The sequence below is a fragment of the Taudactylus pleione genome, unplaced genomic scaffold (assembly GCF_031769625.1).
Source record: "Taudactylus pleione unplaced genomic scaffold, aTauple2 ptg000373l, whole genome shotgun sequence".
NCBI lineage: Eukaryota > Metazoa > Chordata > Amphibia > Anura > Myobatrachidae > Taudactylus > Taudactylus pleione.
This window is the reverse complement of record NW_028284774.1, coordinates 3,285,885-3,303,561: the sequence shown is the minus strand read 5'-3', so window position 1 is coordinate 3,303,561 and position 17,677 is coordinate 3,285,885. Positions and strand designations below refer to the sequence as shown.

General features: G+C 42.9%; 1 protein-coding gene across 3 annotated transcripts in view; it reads right to left on the bottom strand.

Annotated features, from left to right (window-relative positions):
- BRDT (bromodomain testis associated) overlaps positions 1-17,677 on the bottom strand; it is a 146,539-nt gene that overhangs the window by 109,831 nt on the left and 19,031 nt on the right. For all 3 annotated transcript variants that reach the window (XM_088444892.1, XM_088444890.1, XM_088444891.1), the window contains 2 exons: positions 3,124-3,261; positions 909-1,053 (listed from right to left, as the gene is read on the bottom strand). In XM_088444892.1, coding sequence (XP_088301018.1) covers positions 909-1,053; positions 3,124-3,261 — 283 coding nt within the window. The remainder of the gene's footprint in view (positions 1-908; positions 1,054-3,123; positions 3,262-17,677) is intronic.

The following is a 17,677-nucleotide window of genomic DNA, read 5'->3' as shown; positions in this document are numbered from 1 at the left end:
TACAGTCATTACAGCTTTATACATTTTTAAAGATGGAAACAGTGGGATTACATCCATGGTCATCTGTGGGACTGTAGATTTTAATGAAGTTTTAATTGGCTATGGAATCTTGAGAAACTACAAATTTCTATACCACTCTTACCAAGAAAACCAGATTTGATGATCCCGACCATTTTATGGTTGGAATCGGCAAATCTGGGAAATCCAACATGTTTGATTTCCCCAAGGCCCTGACCCAGGTGTCTTTGGATCGGGGAATTGCGACAATCTGTCACTGTGATAGGTGCCATTAGTTGGGGCATTCTCCATTCTACATTTCTGCCAGTGACTCAACTTTTCTTTCACACTGTGGGGCAACTTCTATTCTCCACAAAGACCACAAAATGCCTCCAGGCACAGTCAGACTGAGGCACCAGTAATTTTTGCCAGAAAATTAGCTATTATAATATATAGTTGCAGCACATGGCCAAGAATTTAAATAGATTTCTTTATGCCTAAAGTGTGGAGCATATTGCACAATTAATAAATTGATGAATGTTACAATGAACTTCACATTACTCCATTCAGTGCACCGCATCAGTAGAATAAAGGCAGCAATACAACTGGTTCTCAATCTCCTTTCAGCCTCCAGAATTCAGAACTCAATTTGTCTGTGTACCAACCGCTCTTGTTTTGTAGGTGGAGGGGCAGTAAAGACATAAAAAAAAAAAAAAAAAAGTCAATAAACGTTGGAGGTTTCCGTGCAAGTTGGCAAGCGTGAAGCCTTAGTGAGGGCCAATACCAGCTAAATCAAATTTCTGGAGAGGAAAAATGCATTACATTCCAACATTTATCTTCCATACTAAAAATAAGTGAGATTCCGTCTATTTACAGTATGTATGCAGCCTTCAACATATAAATTACATTACCTCCTTCAGATGATGTTCTTCTCTTGTTCTTAACACTTCTGTTTCCCACAACAGATAATTCAATTTCTTCATGTGGCATTTCTGCAATTTTCTGCATAAACACTTTTTCCAGTTCTTGTGCCATTAAAACGATATCATCCCCTGACTGCAATAAATACTACATTAATGATATAAATTTATACGACAGTGCACAATATATAGTGTAAAATATACTTTTCACATGGATTCACAAATTTCACTCAATATAGCAGGCAATGTCAAATTATTGATATTTGAATGTGGATTATCTAAAGATATTATAAAAACTAAAAATGTACTTTTACCATGTGCAAGGGAAAGTTCATATACATGGTATACAAAAACCAAGATTGCTGCATTGTTTCACATTTTCTTCTTCATACCACTAAGTATCACTTTTTAGTAATAGTCAAACAATTTGTAACAGATTGCTGCAATTCCCTGGGGGGCTGGGGATAATCAACATTTCAATTCCCCATTCCCTACCCGAAAAAAAAACAGTTGGCATTGTCAAGTCAGAATTTCAAACATGTTGAATTTCCCAGATATGCCAATGGATCACTGGTTTTGGTAGGAGTTGGCAGTACGGGAAATTGCGTCTCAGGTGTATGGAGCTCTATACATTTCACATGGTCATACTAGAACATTACTGTTTAAAATAAATATTACTATTTTGCATTTATTTATAGTAATGGTCGCTTGGGGGCTCTTCCATTAATCAATCATATGAAAACCCAATTCCCTGTAAAAAATAAAGAATACAGACAGTTTGCACAATCTCTAAACAAAGAACCAGGACTAGTGTTGTAGCCTGGACTTTAACCTGGGCTAGTTACATCAGGGGTGAAGCTAGCCTGTGTCACCCAGGGCAAAGATTTACCATGGCACCCCTTCCCCAGTAGACAGTAGTCACCCTCTACCTACAGTACATGACCACCATATGCTACAGACAGCATTAGCAACAGCCATATACTAGAGACAGCATTAGTGACCACCATATGATATGAACAGCATTAGCGACTGCCATAGATGCCATACCCCTGTCATTTACTATAGTTCCCACATCTGACTGTCCACTATGGCTGCCAGTTACACACACCTGCTTAAATAGCATGTCAAGTGATGGCAGAGGTAGGACATTTTACAAAAACACAGAAATTACAGAGCTCAGAGGGGCAAACCAAAGCCTCTGCTCAGTAGAATGATTCATGTAACTGTGGTTACCATGGTAGTCACATTACACTGTGACCAGTGCAGAATTATACATCAGTATCCTTAAGAAACTTTGAAAAAAGTAATTACCGACATTTTTCTAATAGCCAGAACCCATGATTTATGTTAAATAAACAATTTTAAATGGGATTGCAATAATTGATTTTGACTATCGCTATATGCTTTTATCCTTTCAATCTTATTTTACTATTGTAGTAATACACTTTTGTTTTGGTCAGGACAACACCATAACTATAGAATTTATAGATGCTGCCATTAAAACTAGGTTTTTAAGTGTGCTTGGCTACAGTTAGGATCTATTGTAGTGTTTCTACAAAGTAGTCATGAACGGTTATATGCATATATGCAATGTATACATGTTCTAGAATACCTTACAGTCAATTACAGCAATTTAACAGCAGCACATAATGCAGAAGCTCATACCCATTTGTTCCTTGTCAACAAGTATGAAGTGATACGCACATGGGCTTAACCACTGGAATGGAATTGAAATGCCGGCTGCCCGAAGGGAGGAATCCCGACATCGGCACGTAAGTAACCTAACCCTCCCCTCTCTAACCCTAACCCTCCCTTAGGGGTGCCTAACTCTAACCTCCCCCCCTGAGTGCCTAAACCTAACCCTACCTTCCCCTAGCCTAACCCTAACCCTCCCCAGGGGGTACCTAACCCTAAGTCCCCTTGGGGTGCCCTAAACCTAACCCCCTGCGTCTAAGAGGATGGGCGCCACGGACTTACCTCGTTCGGGCCAGAGTTGTCCTGGATTCCAGCGGCGGGATTACACTAGGCGTCGGTATCTCAACACCCATCATGAACCCCTAGCCGGCATTCTGCCGTCTACCTAACCATGATCTAAACATTTTATTAGCATGAATTTAAGATGTGAGGCTCCTGTCAAACTGGTGTGGTGTGATTTTTACATCAGTGAGTTCATACATCAACTTGTTACTTTCCAATTCTATTTTACCTTATTATAAATGTAACAATTTGTGAACATGGTATTGAAATCTTGCATGCAGTCCAGAGCCCTTGTATAGTAATTGTATTCCAGTCTCTTTCTTATTGTACTCAGATCCATTGGATTCTTTATAATACGATAATAATCCTGCAAATTAACAAATAAAAAGGTTAAACCCACAGAAACAAAAAAACAAAAAAAAAAAAAAAACACAAAACCTCTAACCATGCCTAGATTCTGTTTAGAGCTATTGAGAAGCTTGTAAAAAGGAAAATCAGCAAAAGTCTACATCATTTGTGTTTAAAAATACAAGTACGTACATATTGGTAAGGAATATTCATAGTCTAGTTGCTATAGGTAACATTCTTGAAAATTATCTACATTTTACATTTTTTGTTATTGCCATAAAAAGTTTAAATATGCCCACATTGCAATTACAGCAGCAGTTTCTTTTCTCAATAGCTTGCTGCAAGAGTAAAAAAAAAACAAGTGGATAGCATGACCTATTGCCCAGGGTCTGCTGCAGAAATCTAGAGTGAATTACACAGGAGCAGTTAGAGAGCCTGGTTACTGTGCAAGTACTTTATCATCACGCACAAATCCAAAGAAATAATGAGCAAAAAAAACATTAAAACATCCACTTTATGTAAATAGCAGTGATAGAGAACCCACCCAAATGATAATGTTATCCTTTAAACTTATAGAAAAATTTCACCTAATATATTCCAATATCACCACTCCCTTCCTGCAAAGTAGGTTTTGAAGTACAAATTTGACCCTTTGAGCCTCTAGTATAAATCAGCAAAAAATATAAGTTTATAAAAGTAACAAAAATATATCTAATCACAACGCAGAAAGCTCCTCAATCCCATACATCAGTGCTTAGATATGGTCAGGAATGGGTCATAATTTTTAATGTAAGGAGATTATGTAAAACCTGCTCACTAAAGCAAAAGATCACTTTTCAAATAGGGTGCTTATTAAGTCTACAGTATATGCATAAGACATTCAAAGTACACAATGCTTTTGATGGGTTTTAAATCTGTTGCACGGGATATTATCCAGCTGAATGATAAAATATAAAAAGCCACTAGTTTGAGTGCAATGTATTTCTCTGCATTGTGTTTAACTCAAAGCCACTAAAACGGGATGTAGTCAGGATTCCAATGGTCAGAATACTGGCTCCGAAAATACTGGCGGTCAGTCCAGTCTGAGTATTAGGTTTAGGCACTAAAAAGAGGGAACACTTAGTTGGTGAGTATTCTAACCCGCAGCCTAACAGTTATGAGTCGCCATGACAGCTCATATCTGCTGCAGGGTCCCGCCAGAGCGGAGAGGGTTAACAGGCAAAGACAACCACAGTGAGTTTTGGTACAGGCTGATTGCACCCAGCTGAGGAGCTTCTGTGAACATGCAGCACTCAGCTGCTCATAGTGAGCAATTACCAGAGGCTGGTCTCATTTGTTCACATGGGATTGACTCAGGCTTCTGTTATAGGGCAGCCAGTCCATTTCTGCCTTGCCGAAGATAGTGTCTTGTGTAAGTCGTGCCATTCAGTCCCTGGTTCCCGTCCGGCTCTGCCTTGAGTTACCTGTACCTGTTTGAAAGTATACCTGGAACATGCATTGTGCTGCAAATCCACTCTGCAAGCCATTGGTGTTGTGTACTGTTACTATTCCATCCTGCAATATATGTACATATCTCTTGCTGGTATTATACTTTGCAACACACAGGCTGTCTAATATATTGCTATTCCATTCTGCATTATACATTATGCTGCAGTTCCATACTTCCAGCTGCATGTGTATCAAAGCTTATTGTTATACCATCTTGCAATATATCGGTTTGTGATTACATATATACACACACACACACATACATAAAATAGTGGCAAATTTATTCGGTTATTGTCCGCAGTGCACGCTACTCTGTCATAATTACCCTGTGATATGACTACTTAGTATTGCTGATATTCACGCTCCATGGTGTAGATTACCTTACCACTACAGTTTTATCTTGCGAACTCCCACGGTTTGTATAAACCTCTACTGTCCGCAGATTAAGATTAAGATCTTGCGGAATCCCAAGTACCAGTGAGTGAATCATACTCTATGGTAGCAACGAGACTCTAGGGGACGTATGCAAACACAGGAGAGATTTGTTGCATTATCTCCGGCCTACCCACTGGCGTAGATTATAGATCCTGCCTCACAAAATCCAGCTTGTGTATTAGCCAATCAGAGCCATGTTTTGTCTCAGGTAGTACAGGATCTGTCTGTGCATGTTAAAACACAGGAGGATTAATGTAGGTCTGTTCCACCACTCCAGGTGACCTTAAATGAACCCAAGATGCAATTGCCTAATTATTTTTTCGGTGAACGTAAACTTTTATTGTACTTTAAAGAAAGTTGCAAACTGTATTTTTGCTTGAGGCCTCACTCATCTGGGTCTGAGACTCAATTAGGAGTGATTATTTCCTTGCTACAAGGTGATCAACAGACCTGGGCTTTTGGATTGAGTCAGGATTATGCTGCCTTGCAGTCTATGGATGCTTACTTTGCTGCTTTGGGTCTGCTGTATGATGATCCCGACAGGTCTGCATAAGCAGAGGCACACCCGTGTACCCTGAGGCAGGATCATAACACTGCAGAGAGTTATTGTGCTGAATTTGGGCACTGGTCCACTGACAGCGCATGGAATGATCAGTCTCTCCGTAGCCAGTTCCATCTGGGGTTATCTGAACAAATTAAAGACTGTTTGGTGCATTATCCAGTTCCTGAGACATTGGACAAGCTCATGCAGCTTGACATTAAAATTGATAGACTGATCAAGGAACGTAGGATGTAATAAAAATGGCCTTTGTTTTTAACCAAGACTGCCTCTCCAGTAACAATAGAAGAACAAGCAGAGTCTATGCAGCTTGGAGCATTCAGACTTCCAGCAGGAGAAAAACACAGGAGACGGATGTTAGGCCTATGTCTCTATGTGGTGGCAAGGGCCAATTGCTAGTGACTGTTCTAACAAGTTGAGAAATGACAAATGCTTAAATTAAGTGGAGGAGATTCATGTGGGCGTACATCTAGTCTCTTCAAAAAATTCTGTGTTAGCACCTGCTCAGACATTTTCTGGACATTGAGCTTCCTCAGTTCCTACAAATACCATTTCTGGAATTAACTCCGGCAGTTACCATTTGTGGTCTTGATGATAATCCACTTCTGAATGGAAAGATCAAGTTCGAGACTCCTCCTCTTCACGTAGCCATTGGCTCTGCACACTGAATACTTGGTCTTCTGCTTAGTATGTTGTCCTATGGTCCCTCTCATCTTGGGACACCCTTGGCATAAGGATCACAATCCAGTCATTAACTGAGACAGGAGAGATCGTCCACTGGGGTACCAAGTGTTCTGCCAAATGTCTGCCCTTGCAGGTTCAAGTTGCACAACAAATATTTGAAGGCCTGCCTCCTCAATACTAAGAATTCACAGAGGTGTTCTCAAAAAAACAAAAGCAGATATTTTACCTCCTCACAGTGATTATGATTGTGCTATTGAATTGATGCCAGGTACTAGTCTACCGAAAGAAAGACTGTATGCTTTTATCCATTACAGAGAAAAAAGCTATGGTTGAGTACATAACCGAGAATGTGAGCACGGGGTTCATTAGACCCTCTAAATCCCTAGTAGGCGCAGGGTTTGGCTTTGTAGGAAAAAAGGATGGCAAAGTAAGACCCTGCATTGATTTTTTAGGTGCCTGAACAAGATCACGGTGAAGAACACTTACTCACTGCCTTTGATCTGGGTGATATTATACCAACTCAGAGAAGCTACCACCTCCTCTAAAATTGCAAGGTGCCTACAATCTCATCCGCATTAACCACTTAACTGACAAATTTTTTTTTCCACAAACCGCTCCGAAATGGTCAGGTTTTTTTTTTTTTATGGTTGAATTAGGTCAAAAACATATTTTTAAAACTATTCCAATGAATTTTTTTTTTTTTTGAAACACCATATAACCATAAAAATAAAAGTTTATGGGTATACTGTAGTTTTGGTCATTGACAGCTGTACCATCGATGGCCGATTGTTTGACATTGGTTGGGGGGGCTGTACACACAAATTATGTGGGGTTGGAGAGATCCTCCTACACAGGGTATTAATACTGAGTTGTGATACACCTGTGGCTGCCTTATGGAGAGAGCTCAGGTGTGGGCAGATAAGGAGGCAGACCAGTCAGGCTGCTGTTGGAAACAGTCTATGTGGGACTGTGGCAGTCAGAGAGCCCAGTGAAGCTAAGCAAGCCATTGGAGGCCAGGAGGCCTGTGTCTAGACCTTGCAGGAGGCAAGGGAGGACCATAAACCTCTCAGACTGTGTGACATTGAAGCAGCTGGGCTGCAGGCTGAGGAAGCCAGGGCCTACTGTATACCTGGAGGATACAGGGAAGACCACAAAGACTGATGGTGTTTGTATAGCTGTGTAAGCCAAGCCAGGCTGGATCCGGCAATAGACCTGCAGAGACTTTATTGGCAGACTAGCTGCACCTTGATAGAGGGTTCAAGAAGTGAGCTAGTGCCCTAAGAGGGCTAGGTTGTTTTTTATTCTCTATTTTTGTTTCCCGATTACCATGCTGAAGTAAAGCACCATTTTCTTTATTTTACTGGAATGCCATTTGTGGACTCTAATTCTGCACCACTGACCCCAATCTCCCGAGCTAATTACCCCAAAGTGTTATATATATATATATATATATATATATATATCTCTCTCTCTCTCTCTCTCTCGCCAGGGCTCTGCTGTTTATTCATGGGGGTGGGGCTTGCAAAAAAAATAGGGGAGAGGCTGCTGCTAGCAGGGGTGGAGAGAGAGAAGGACAGCGCTGTTGGGGCTACCTTCTCTGCCCGGAGGCTGCTGCTAGCCGGAGGGAGAGAATGATAGCGCTCTCAGCGCTGCCTTCTCTGCCCTGTCAGCAGCCGCTGGGCTGCTGCTAGCCGGTAGAAGAGGGAGAGAAAGACAGCGCTCTCAGCGCTGCCTTCTCTGCCCTGTCAGCAGCAGCCGGGCTGCTGATAGCCGGAGGAGGGAGAGAAGGACAGTGCTGCCTTCTCTGCCCTGTCCTCTCGGTAGCCGCCGGGGGTGGGTGCGCCGGCGCTGGGCTCTCCAATCACTGCTAGTAGTGATCGGCCCACGGGGAGGGACAGGGTGCAGAGGGACCAGGAGGTCCCTCTGATTGGCAGCTGCTAGAAAATTATTTTCCAGCAGCCGCCCACAGTGCTTTTCTGATTGGTCGTATCAAATACGACCATGTCAGGGAAAGCCCAGTCTGGTGTGGTCATATCTGATAAGACTGTGCCAGGCATGTGGTTAAGGAAGGTGATAAGTGGAAAACTGCATTTAATACTCAATCCAGTCATTATGAGTACTTGGTCATGCCCTTCGGCTTTTCTAATGCACCTGCAGTTTTTCAGGACTTAATTATATTCTACGTGAATTTCTGGGAGTATTTGTGGTAGTTTATCTGGATGCGATTCTAATTTACTCTCAGAATTTGGACCAACATAGAAGTCACGTCAAGCAAGTCCTGTTGAAACTTTGTGAACACCAGCTGTATGCCAAACCTGAAAAATGCAAATTTGAAGTTAAAGTAGTCTCTTTCCTGGGTTATTTCATCACCCCCAAAGGATTTTTATGGATCTGAGTAAACTTCAAATCAATCAACTGGGTACAGCCCATGAATCTGAAAGCCATCAAAAAGGTTTCTAGGCTTTGCAAATTACTATAAGAGGTTCCTCCGTTCTTTTCCTGTACCGGTTGCTCCAATCAAAGCTTTGACGAAAAAGGGAGTTGATACTGCCAAGTGGTCCCGCAAGCTATACATGCCTTTGAAACCTTAAAACAAGCCTTTGTATCAGCCCCTGTTCTTAGTCATCCAAATCCTGAATTACCTTTCGTGGGTGAGGTAGATGCCTCAGAAGTTAGCATGGAAGCCATTCTCTCCCAAAAGTATTAAGTGGATAATAAATTACATCAGTGTGCATTTCTGTCCCAAAATTTTCTTCTGCAGAGACAAATGATGTAGGCATCATTACTGAGCACAATAATCTGCTATACATTAAATCAGTTAAGAGATTAAACTCCAGACATGCACGTTGGGCTCTATTCTTCACTTGATTCAATTTTGTCATCTCCTATAAAACCAGGTCTAAAAAGGTCAAAGCAGAAGCCTTGTCACGCAGCTTCAATCATGAACATGAGACAGTGATGTCCAAGATGCCGATTACTCCTGCAGCGTCTAGTCATGCTGGCTTAACCCAAGATCTTTCCACTCAACTTCAAGCTATGCAAGAACAAGTTCCAGCAGAAACTCCATGTGCCTGAATGTTTGAGGGGTGCCATATTGCCAGAATTCCATACAAATAAGGTGAAGGTGTTCGGACATCCTGGTAATTCAAGGACGTTGGAGATGTTGTCCCGTTCAGTCTGGTGGTCTCCCCATTACTCAGGATATCAAAAGAATTAGTTCAAGTGTGTGAAGTTTGCGCCAAGAATAAAAGTCCTTGAACAGTTCCTGCTGGACAACTTATGCCTTTGGTTGTTCCCACCAAACCATGGTTGCACATTTCAATATTGTTGAATTGCCTAGATCCGCTGGTTGAGATACCATTTGGGTGGTGGACCACTTCAGCAAGATGGCTCATTTTGTCCCACTTACCAAGCTTCCTGCTGCCAAAAAATTAGCTTAACTGTTTATCAAGCATATCTAACTTGCATGGCTTGCCGGTGTCTGACAGGGGCATTGCCCAGTTTTGTTCAGCACTAGTAATTAGACTGCGTTTGTCGCCTAGATACCACCTACAGTCGAATGGTCAGACAGAATGAGTAAATCGGTCATTAGAATATCTGAGAGGCTACATTTCTAAGCTTTAAAATGACTGGGTGAGTTCGCTTATAGCAATGCATGTCATTCATCCACTAAAGTTTCTCAGTTTGTTTGCATCTACAGATATCATCCTAGAACAAAGTCATCTTTCTTAGTAATGCCTAGTGCAGTATCTTCCGTTGTAAACATAGAATAACATTACAGTAACTGATGAATTGGGGGACTTAGGGATAGGCACCCCGGGGGGAGGTTAGGCAGCCCCCCGGAGACTTAGGTTTAGGCAGCGGGGAAGGGGGGGGGGGGTGTTTGTTTTAGGGGTACTTACCTTCTTTAGCCTGCGGGACCGGTCACCCCTGCCGGGCGGTAATTCATACCGATCCCGAAGCAGGTGCGTTCGACATTTTTTAAAAGTTCACTTCAGAAACATTTAAATATGCTTGCAGTCATTTTCAAAGTACCCCAAATTTAACTGAACTACTTATTTTCACAAAAAAAAAAAAGCTTTATGCCATTCTTCACCACTTTTGCAAAGACACTAATAAAGAAGCAATTTAAACTACTTAAGTACCCTACTTTTATTAGGGCTGTTAGTACACATCTACATTGATTCCCTATGTTAGTGCATCTTTTTTTGGTGTACAGACTGATTTCCCCACTTCTGACAGTACTTTCCGACTGTTCTGCATTTTGCGCTTTTAGGAACTGAATAGGGCAAAAAGCAGGCATGCGCACAAAAAGTTTGCCTCTGAAACAGGTGAAAAGTCGGGCAGGCAAAACTTATCCGACTTTTCGCCTTTAATTGAATACAAGCCTTAGGCTGAGTTTTATATGATGGATATTTTTTTTTATTCTGTTTAACACGTGTTTGAAATTTTCTAATTAATAAGTGGGTATATCACGGAGACATTTTGACCCACAATACATACTCCTGAGGAAGCTGAGCGTTCATTGCTCAGCGAAACGCGTTGAGACCCCTGTCCTACAATCCGAACTCCTTGGACTTCTCAATTTGGACTCTGTTTCCCTTTGTGATGATCACTGCAGCATTGGATGATTCCTTGCGGATTGCGCTTCAGCCCTCTTCTTGGACTTGCTGGATGCCAATAGGGACTTCTGTAAAAGAAACCTCAGCCATACATTGGTAAAGTTTTAATTGCTGCTAAATACTTTATATTTTGGGACATAGAGGAGAGAACACCCAACTCCAATACAACAATTATAGGAGCGGATTCAAGTAAAGTCTATCATTTATTTTATTTAATTGATTTGTCTACATTAGTATAAGAACAACTTTTGCATGAAATTGCAGATTTTAGACAATTTAATAAAACATCTGTTGATTAATTTTAAGCCGTCCATCATTTCTAATTTTTTTTTCTACCGCTTGTTATACATTTTTTTATTCTTGTCCAATATAAACAGTACTTCTCATCTCAAAGTTGGTTAACTGGAAGAAATTACATTCTGCTCTCAACAAGGCTTCATTCCACTAAAAAGTATTTGCAAATAGACTTCGCAGGCCATGTACTTTTAAAAGTGGGCGACAAAGTATGGTTGTCCACCCAGGACATTAACCTTCGATATCCATCACAGAAGTTTAATCCCAGATACATTGGACCCAAATCCCTCGCAATCTTCAAAACCTTCCATTGTTCTCTGCAGAAACCAGTGTTGGTGTCCAAGAATTTCAAGTCTGTGTGGCCTAAAAAAAAAAAAAAACAATCTCCAGTACATTGTGGAAAAAATCCTGAATTCTAAATATGTCCGTGGACAAGCTCATTTCTTGGTATACTGGAAGTGATTAGGACTGGAGGAAAGATCATGGGTATCCGGAAGACATCTGCATGCAGACACTTTAAAAGGACGCATTCTTCATGGAGTTCCCAGATAAACCCAGGTCTAGGGGGGTTTAACCCCCTCCTCGGGGTGGGGGGGTACTGTTATGACCCATCTTGACAGCTCATATCTGCTACAGGTTCCAGCTAGAGCTGAGGGGATTAACAGGCAAAGACAGCCACAGTGAGGTTTGGTCCAGGCAGATTGCTCCCAGCTGGGAAGCCTCTGTGCACATGCAGCACTCTGCTGCCCATAGTGGTAATTACCAGAGGCTGATCTCGTTTGCTCCCACGGGATTGAACAACTTTGGTTTGCTGGCAGCAGCAGCTGCTACTACTCTTATAATTTTTACTTCAGTATATCATAGTAACATCTGACAAAAAATGTCTAAAAACACTGAAGCAGCAAACTTTGTGAAAACCAATACTAGTGTCATTCTCAAAACTTTTTCCCATGACTGTGCAAGCCCTAACTATCCGGAAATTAAGACCTGGTGGCATCCTAAGTACCGGTGAGTGCTTCGTACTCTATGGGAACAACAGGTTTTTATAGGCAGAAGCCCTCCCTAGAGTGACTCCATGGGACTTATGCAAATACAGTGCCTGCTCTGGAATTTCGACTGTCAAAATCCAGACGCATGTTGGTGTAATGAATCTCCCACACCAACATGCGTCTGGATTTTGACAGTCGAAATTCCAGAGCAGGCATTGTGATCGCCGGGATACTGTACCCAACCCCACTAACCGTTAAAAAAATGTTGGCAGCCAGGTAGGATAAAATGAATTAATATATGCCATTACCACAAGGTCCCAGTATATGAACTTCCATTGAATAGTTTGATTCAGGACAACTAATCATAGTTGAAGTTTAGAGATTGCTGCTTAAAAACTGTCCGCATTTGTATCAAAGACTCCTTGCCCCCCCCCAATCGAAATGCAATTCAATTAGCAGAGCTGCGAGGAAAAGGAGGTTTTGTACGGAAAACCCATTGATTCCACAGCTTACTCGGAATCAGTGGGTTTCCTTGCATTAAACCCTGAGTTACCACGCAGGAAAAATGTCATTTAATTAAATTGCATTTCCCTGCGTGGGTAATTAGCCATTGGGTAAACCTTGCAGGTAATTGATTCCCCCCTTGGTCTCCCTCAGACTCATTTCTCCACACCCATGCTTTATTGTTATTGCTCTCCAAGATTTCATAAATCTCCACCTAAGTATCTCCTAAATGAAAGGTGGTGTGACAGCAGCAGATTTTTCATGCAAATGTATTAAAAACCTATTGCTGGGAGACGTGCGCCGATAAGAGCTCATCCTTGCAAAGAGCTGGAAGTAGTGCAATAGCATATAGCCATCACACTGCTTCCTGGTTCAGGTCCCCAGCAGCCAATACACAGCAGTCTGCTGTAGTATAAATAGGTCTGTAGGGAATGTAGTTTATATCCTGTCTGTCAGGAAACTGGCGCCCGAATCCCGACAGAAACCCGGCGCCAGCATCCCTATGGTTAGGGAGAGTGTATTAGGTTAGGGAGAGTGTTCGGGTTAGGCACTAGTGGGAGAGTTAGGGCTAGGCTGCTGACCAACAGGTATCGGTATCCTAACCCTGTCGGGATTCTGAGCGTCCGTACCCAACCCGTCTGTAGTATTAATGTGTATGTACATTTCTCTCTTCTCAGTCTATAATAATATGTTCCTTTAATCTACTCAACCATTCTTTTCTTTTTTTTTTTTTAACAAACCAAACCATGCAAATGACATGGTTACAATAACTATCCCTTTCACATGAGCCACGTTACCTGCTCCATGCATTTCTATTACACAGCCCAGGCAAAAAAGTGCAGCGCCAAGGGGGTATGTGCCTATGCAAACCAGAGGAAACCATTAAACTTGTGGACTCCTATTGGTCTGCATGAGGCCACAAGTTACGTTACTCCATCTTTCACCAGGGCTGTATATCAAACTGTAAACCCAGGGTCATATCCCTACCAGGGACAAGTCATTCCAAATCAAAGTTACACACACACACACACACACACACAATGAAGTGCCAAAAGTCATGGGATAGATGGCTAGTATCATGTATGACCCCCCTCTAGCCTGGCGAAGTACAGTAACTCGATGTGGCTTCGATTCCACAAGTGGATGGAAGACCTCTGGAGAGATGTTGACCCATGCAGTCTGGATAGTTTCCCACAGCTTCCTGATATCTGTAGGTGCAGGATCTTGGGTGTGAATAGACCTCTCCACCACATCCCATAAATGCGAAATTGAGTTCATGTCAGTCAAACGTAGTAGCCACTGCATTCATCTTAACACTCCAGAATCCTCCTCAAACCAATTCTGGTCAACTTGGAACCGATGACATTGCATTTTTTCTGCTGGAATATTCCATTGTTGTGGGAGTACAAGAAATCCATGAAGGGCTGCAAATGGTAATCAAGCAATGCAATATAGTTCATCAATGACTTGTTTGAATGCCGTTGCATGGGGGTGCATAAATTAGTAATTGCGATTGCATACGCAGCTTGAGTACTTACTGCGTGCAACGAGGTTAGCAATTTCTAAATAGGATCAGGGCTGCTGTAATTCTGTGTGAGGGGCCAATGGCACTCAATGTTACCAAAGTTTATGGAGGTGTGCAAGGTATTACGGATGTGACATAGCGGTAGTGGGATGCAGTGGGCGTCTCTATGCTGGCAGTGCGACGGCATTGAGATAGCATTCATTAGAATATTTTTGCAGCAGACCTGCGTGTGATTATGGAGCAGACACTACACTACAATAGCGATCCTTAATCAGGCCCCCAATCCATGCTACATAAACAGACCCCACATTATGGAGCCACCACTAGCCTTCATAATGCCTAGTTGATAACTGGGGTCCATGGCCTCATTGGGTCTGCACCACAACCAAACCCTACCATCAGTCCGAAACAACTGGAACAGTGACTCATCTGACCACTTCACATGTTGCCAGTCCTCAAGGGTCCAATTAGTGACGTCACAAGCCCAGGTGAGGCGCTGTGTCCATTCTCGTAGTGATAATAGGGGCATTCTGGTGGGTCTTCTGCTCCCATATCCCATGGAGACTAAAGAACGCTGCACTGGCCAGCTGGATATGCATTTGGTATCTCATGCATTGAAAGTGGATGTGATTTCAGCCAGTGTCGTTTGTCTGTTACCATGGACAATTCTGGCCAGAAGCCGCTGGTCACGATCATTAAGCACCAGTGGTCGGCCACTGCGCTGTCCTCGGTGGGTGATTTTGCCTTCCATGAGGTATTCCCGGTACACAAGTGATACCGTAGATCAAGGAATGTTGAATGTCCGCACAACTTCAGAAATTGAATTCCCCATCTATTGGGCACCCGCCATCATGCCACGTTTGAACGCAGATAAGTCCCGTCGCCTTGCCATGAGCAGCCTAGCCATTTTCAAACTGATTCATGAGATGTCAGATTACAACTGATGCAGGTCTGGGCATTTTCAAGTGATCACAGTACGGCGACAACACATACCATTATCTTTACATACTATTATCCAATTACTTTTGGAGCGTGTGTGGGGTTTAATGCAATTAAAGTCAGAAATAGACATGCATACAAAAGTGAAGAGTTGAACAACCAGGCAGTACCACCCTCTACAGCATGCCGACCCTTTTTACAAAGGAAAGAATGGCCAGACCTTGTTCCCAGCATTCACACTTCTCATGCACAGAACTCTACAACTGAAGACAAATGACAAACTTCTACATTTGTTGGAAACCTTAGAACAAACAGTTTGCAGAAGAAAGGTGGTCCTACTCATTGTATTAGCACAGCATCATAGAAAACTGCACATTAAAAAAAAAAAAAGTGGTGGTCCTCCCCCGAAGTTCATAACCAATTCTGCACCTCTCAGCCTGAGCGGGTATTGGAAAATAGATGGGAAAGCAGCATGGGGTTTCCAACACTTACCTGCTGAGCAACCCGTGTTCCTCAGTTTTCCCTGGCAGGCGGCTCCTCTCAGATTCAGCAGCGCAACGTCATGTGACATAATGCACACTGGGCTGGCCCAGACTTCCTGACACTGCAGGGACTCTGAAGGATCTAGCCGCAATAGTCATGCCAGGTGCCCATACACAGCAGATGGCAGAGAAAAGGGGGGCACGTGAACTGGGCTCACAAAATTCCTGAGGGTTCCACATGTCCCCTTTGCACCCCCCTGTCGCCGGGCCTGGAAAGAGCTGTAATTTAACTTGTCAACATTTGTTGAAAACTCAAAAGATACACAGCTATAGATTTATATTTATTTATTTATTTTTTTACAGTGTCAAGTATGGGACAGTTCATGACATTTTCCAATAAGCAGCACTGAGGTGAACCAGCCGGGGGATAACCCTACAGCAGTGAGATGCACAGCATTGGGTCTACCTGCCATAACGTTAACCAGCCCCAAACCAGGGCTGGAATCCCTCGGAAAGTCAGGACACCAAAAAAATAAATGGGGTCTCCCCTTCAGAGGGACAACCAGATGGTTTTTCTCCCTATTTTCCAGTACCAGCTCAGGCATCCAGGACTGGCTATGGATTAGGGGGGGGACCCCACACATTTTATTCTCAACTTTGTCTTATATATGTATAATGCATGCTGGCAAGTTTGTGGGAGTCACAGGCTAGCATAATGTGTAGAGAAACCAATCTAAGTGTGGGGAGAGTAGGCTAAACTAATGTGTGGGCACATGGCTGTCGAATCACATTTGTGATTCTTAACACCTACTCATCCCAATGTTCCTGGTTGTAAAGTGGGTGGAGACAGAATGACCTGTAGCCAATCAGATTACTGCAATGCTCACAGGAGCACGTAGTAAGTGTACAGCACTGATAATATGGGAGGCTACATTTTGTACACTCATGTAATTATGTGAGCAAGGACAGGACTGCAGGTGACCGGGATAGTGTTATGATGCAAGGGGGAGAATGGAGGGAAGCTGACTCGGTCACAGTGGAACGTGTGGGTCTCACTAAAATCTATGCAAGGCCCCACACAAACTGATGTGCATTTGATACAATGATCTTACCACATTATGTACATGTGTATATGTGTATATAGCAAAGGTTAAATATCCAGCATGTTTTATTGCAAAATAAATTTTGTTGCACCATATACAATGATGTAAAGACAGAAGGGTGGCAGAACAGAAACATCTGACTTAAGGTACTTCGAAGTATTTTAAAACATTTGATTACATTCAACCAGAATCGGTATGATTTACCGCCGGACCCATGCCCGGCGGTTGGATTCCCGACAGCGGCATCCAAGCAGAGGAGGAAATCCCAATCATCCAAGGTAAGTATTCTCTAACCTAATCCTACCCCCTAACCCTCCCTTAGGGTTGCCTAACCCTAACCTTCCCCCCCAGTGCCTAACCCTAACCCCCCCTTCCCCGCCACCTAAACCTAAGTCCCCCGGGGGGCTGCCTAACCCTAACCCCCCACTCAGTGGCGTAAGTTCATCCCAGATGGCCGGAGGCAAGTTATAATTTGGTGCCCCCCCATCACAGCCGCTGACAATGTAATGTAGCAATTTGCATGCAGACAGGCTATAGAAAGACGACGGTAGCAGCTGTTAGTCTGACACGGAGCTCTCCACTAGTGTATGGTGGCTTCTCAGGTGCCGGGAAGGGGTGCCATGTATTAGGCGGTCGTGACAGTATACTCTGGGTACATATAGTTACAGCCCTAAGTTGGATGAATATATTGTGGATAATGGAGGAGGTGCCCCTCCAGAGCTGGAGCCCGGTGGCAGGCACCTCCATTGTCGCCCATAGTTCTGCCCCTGCCCCCCCTGCCCCCCCTTCCCCTAGCCTAAACCTAACCTCC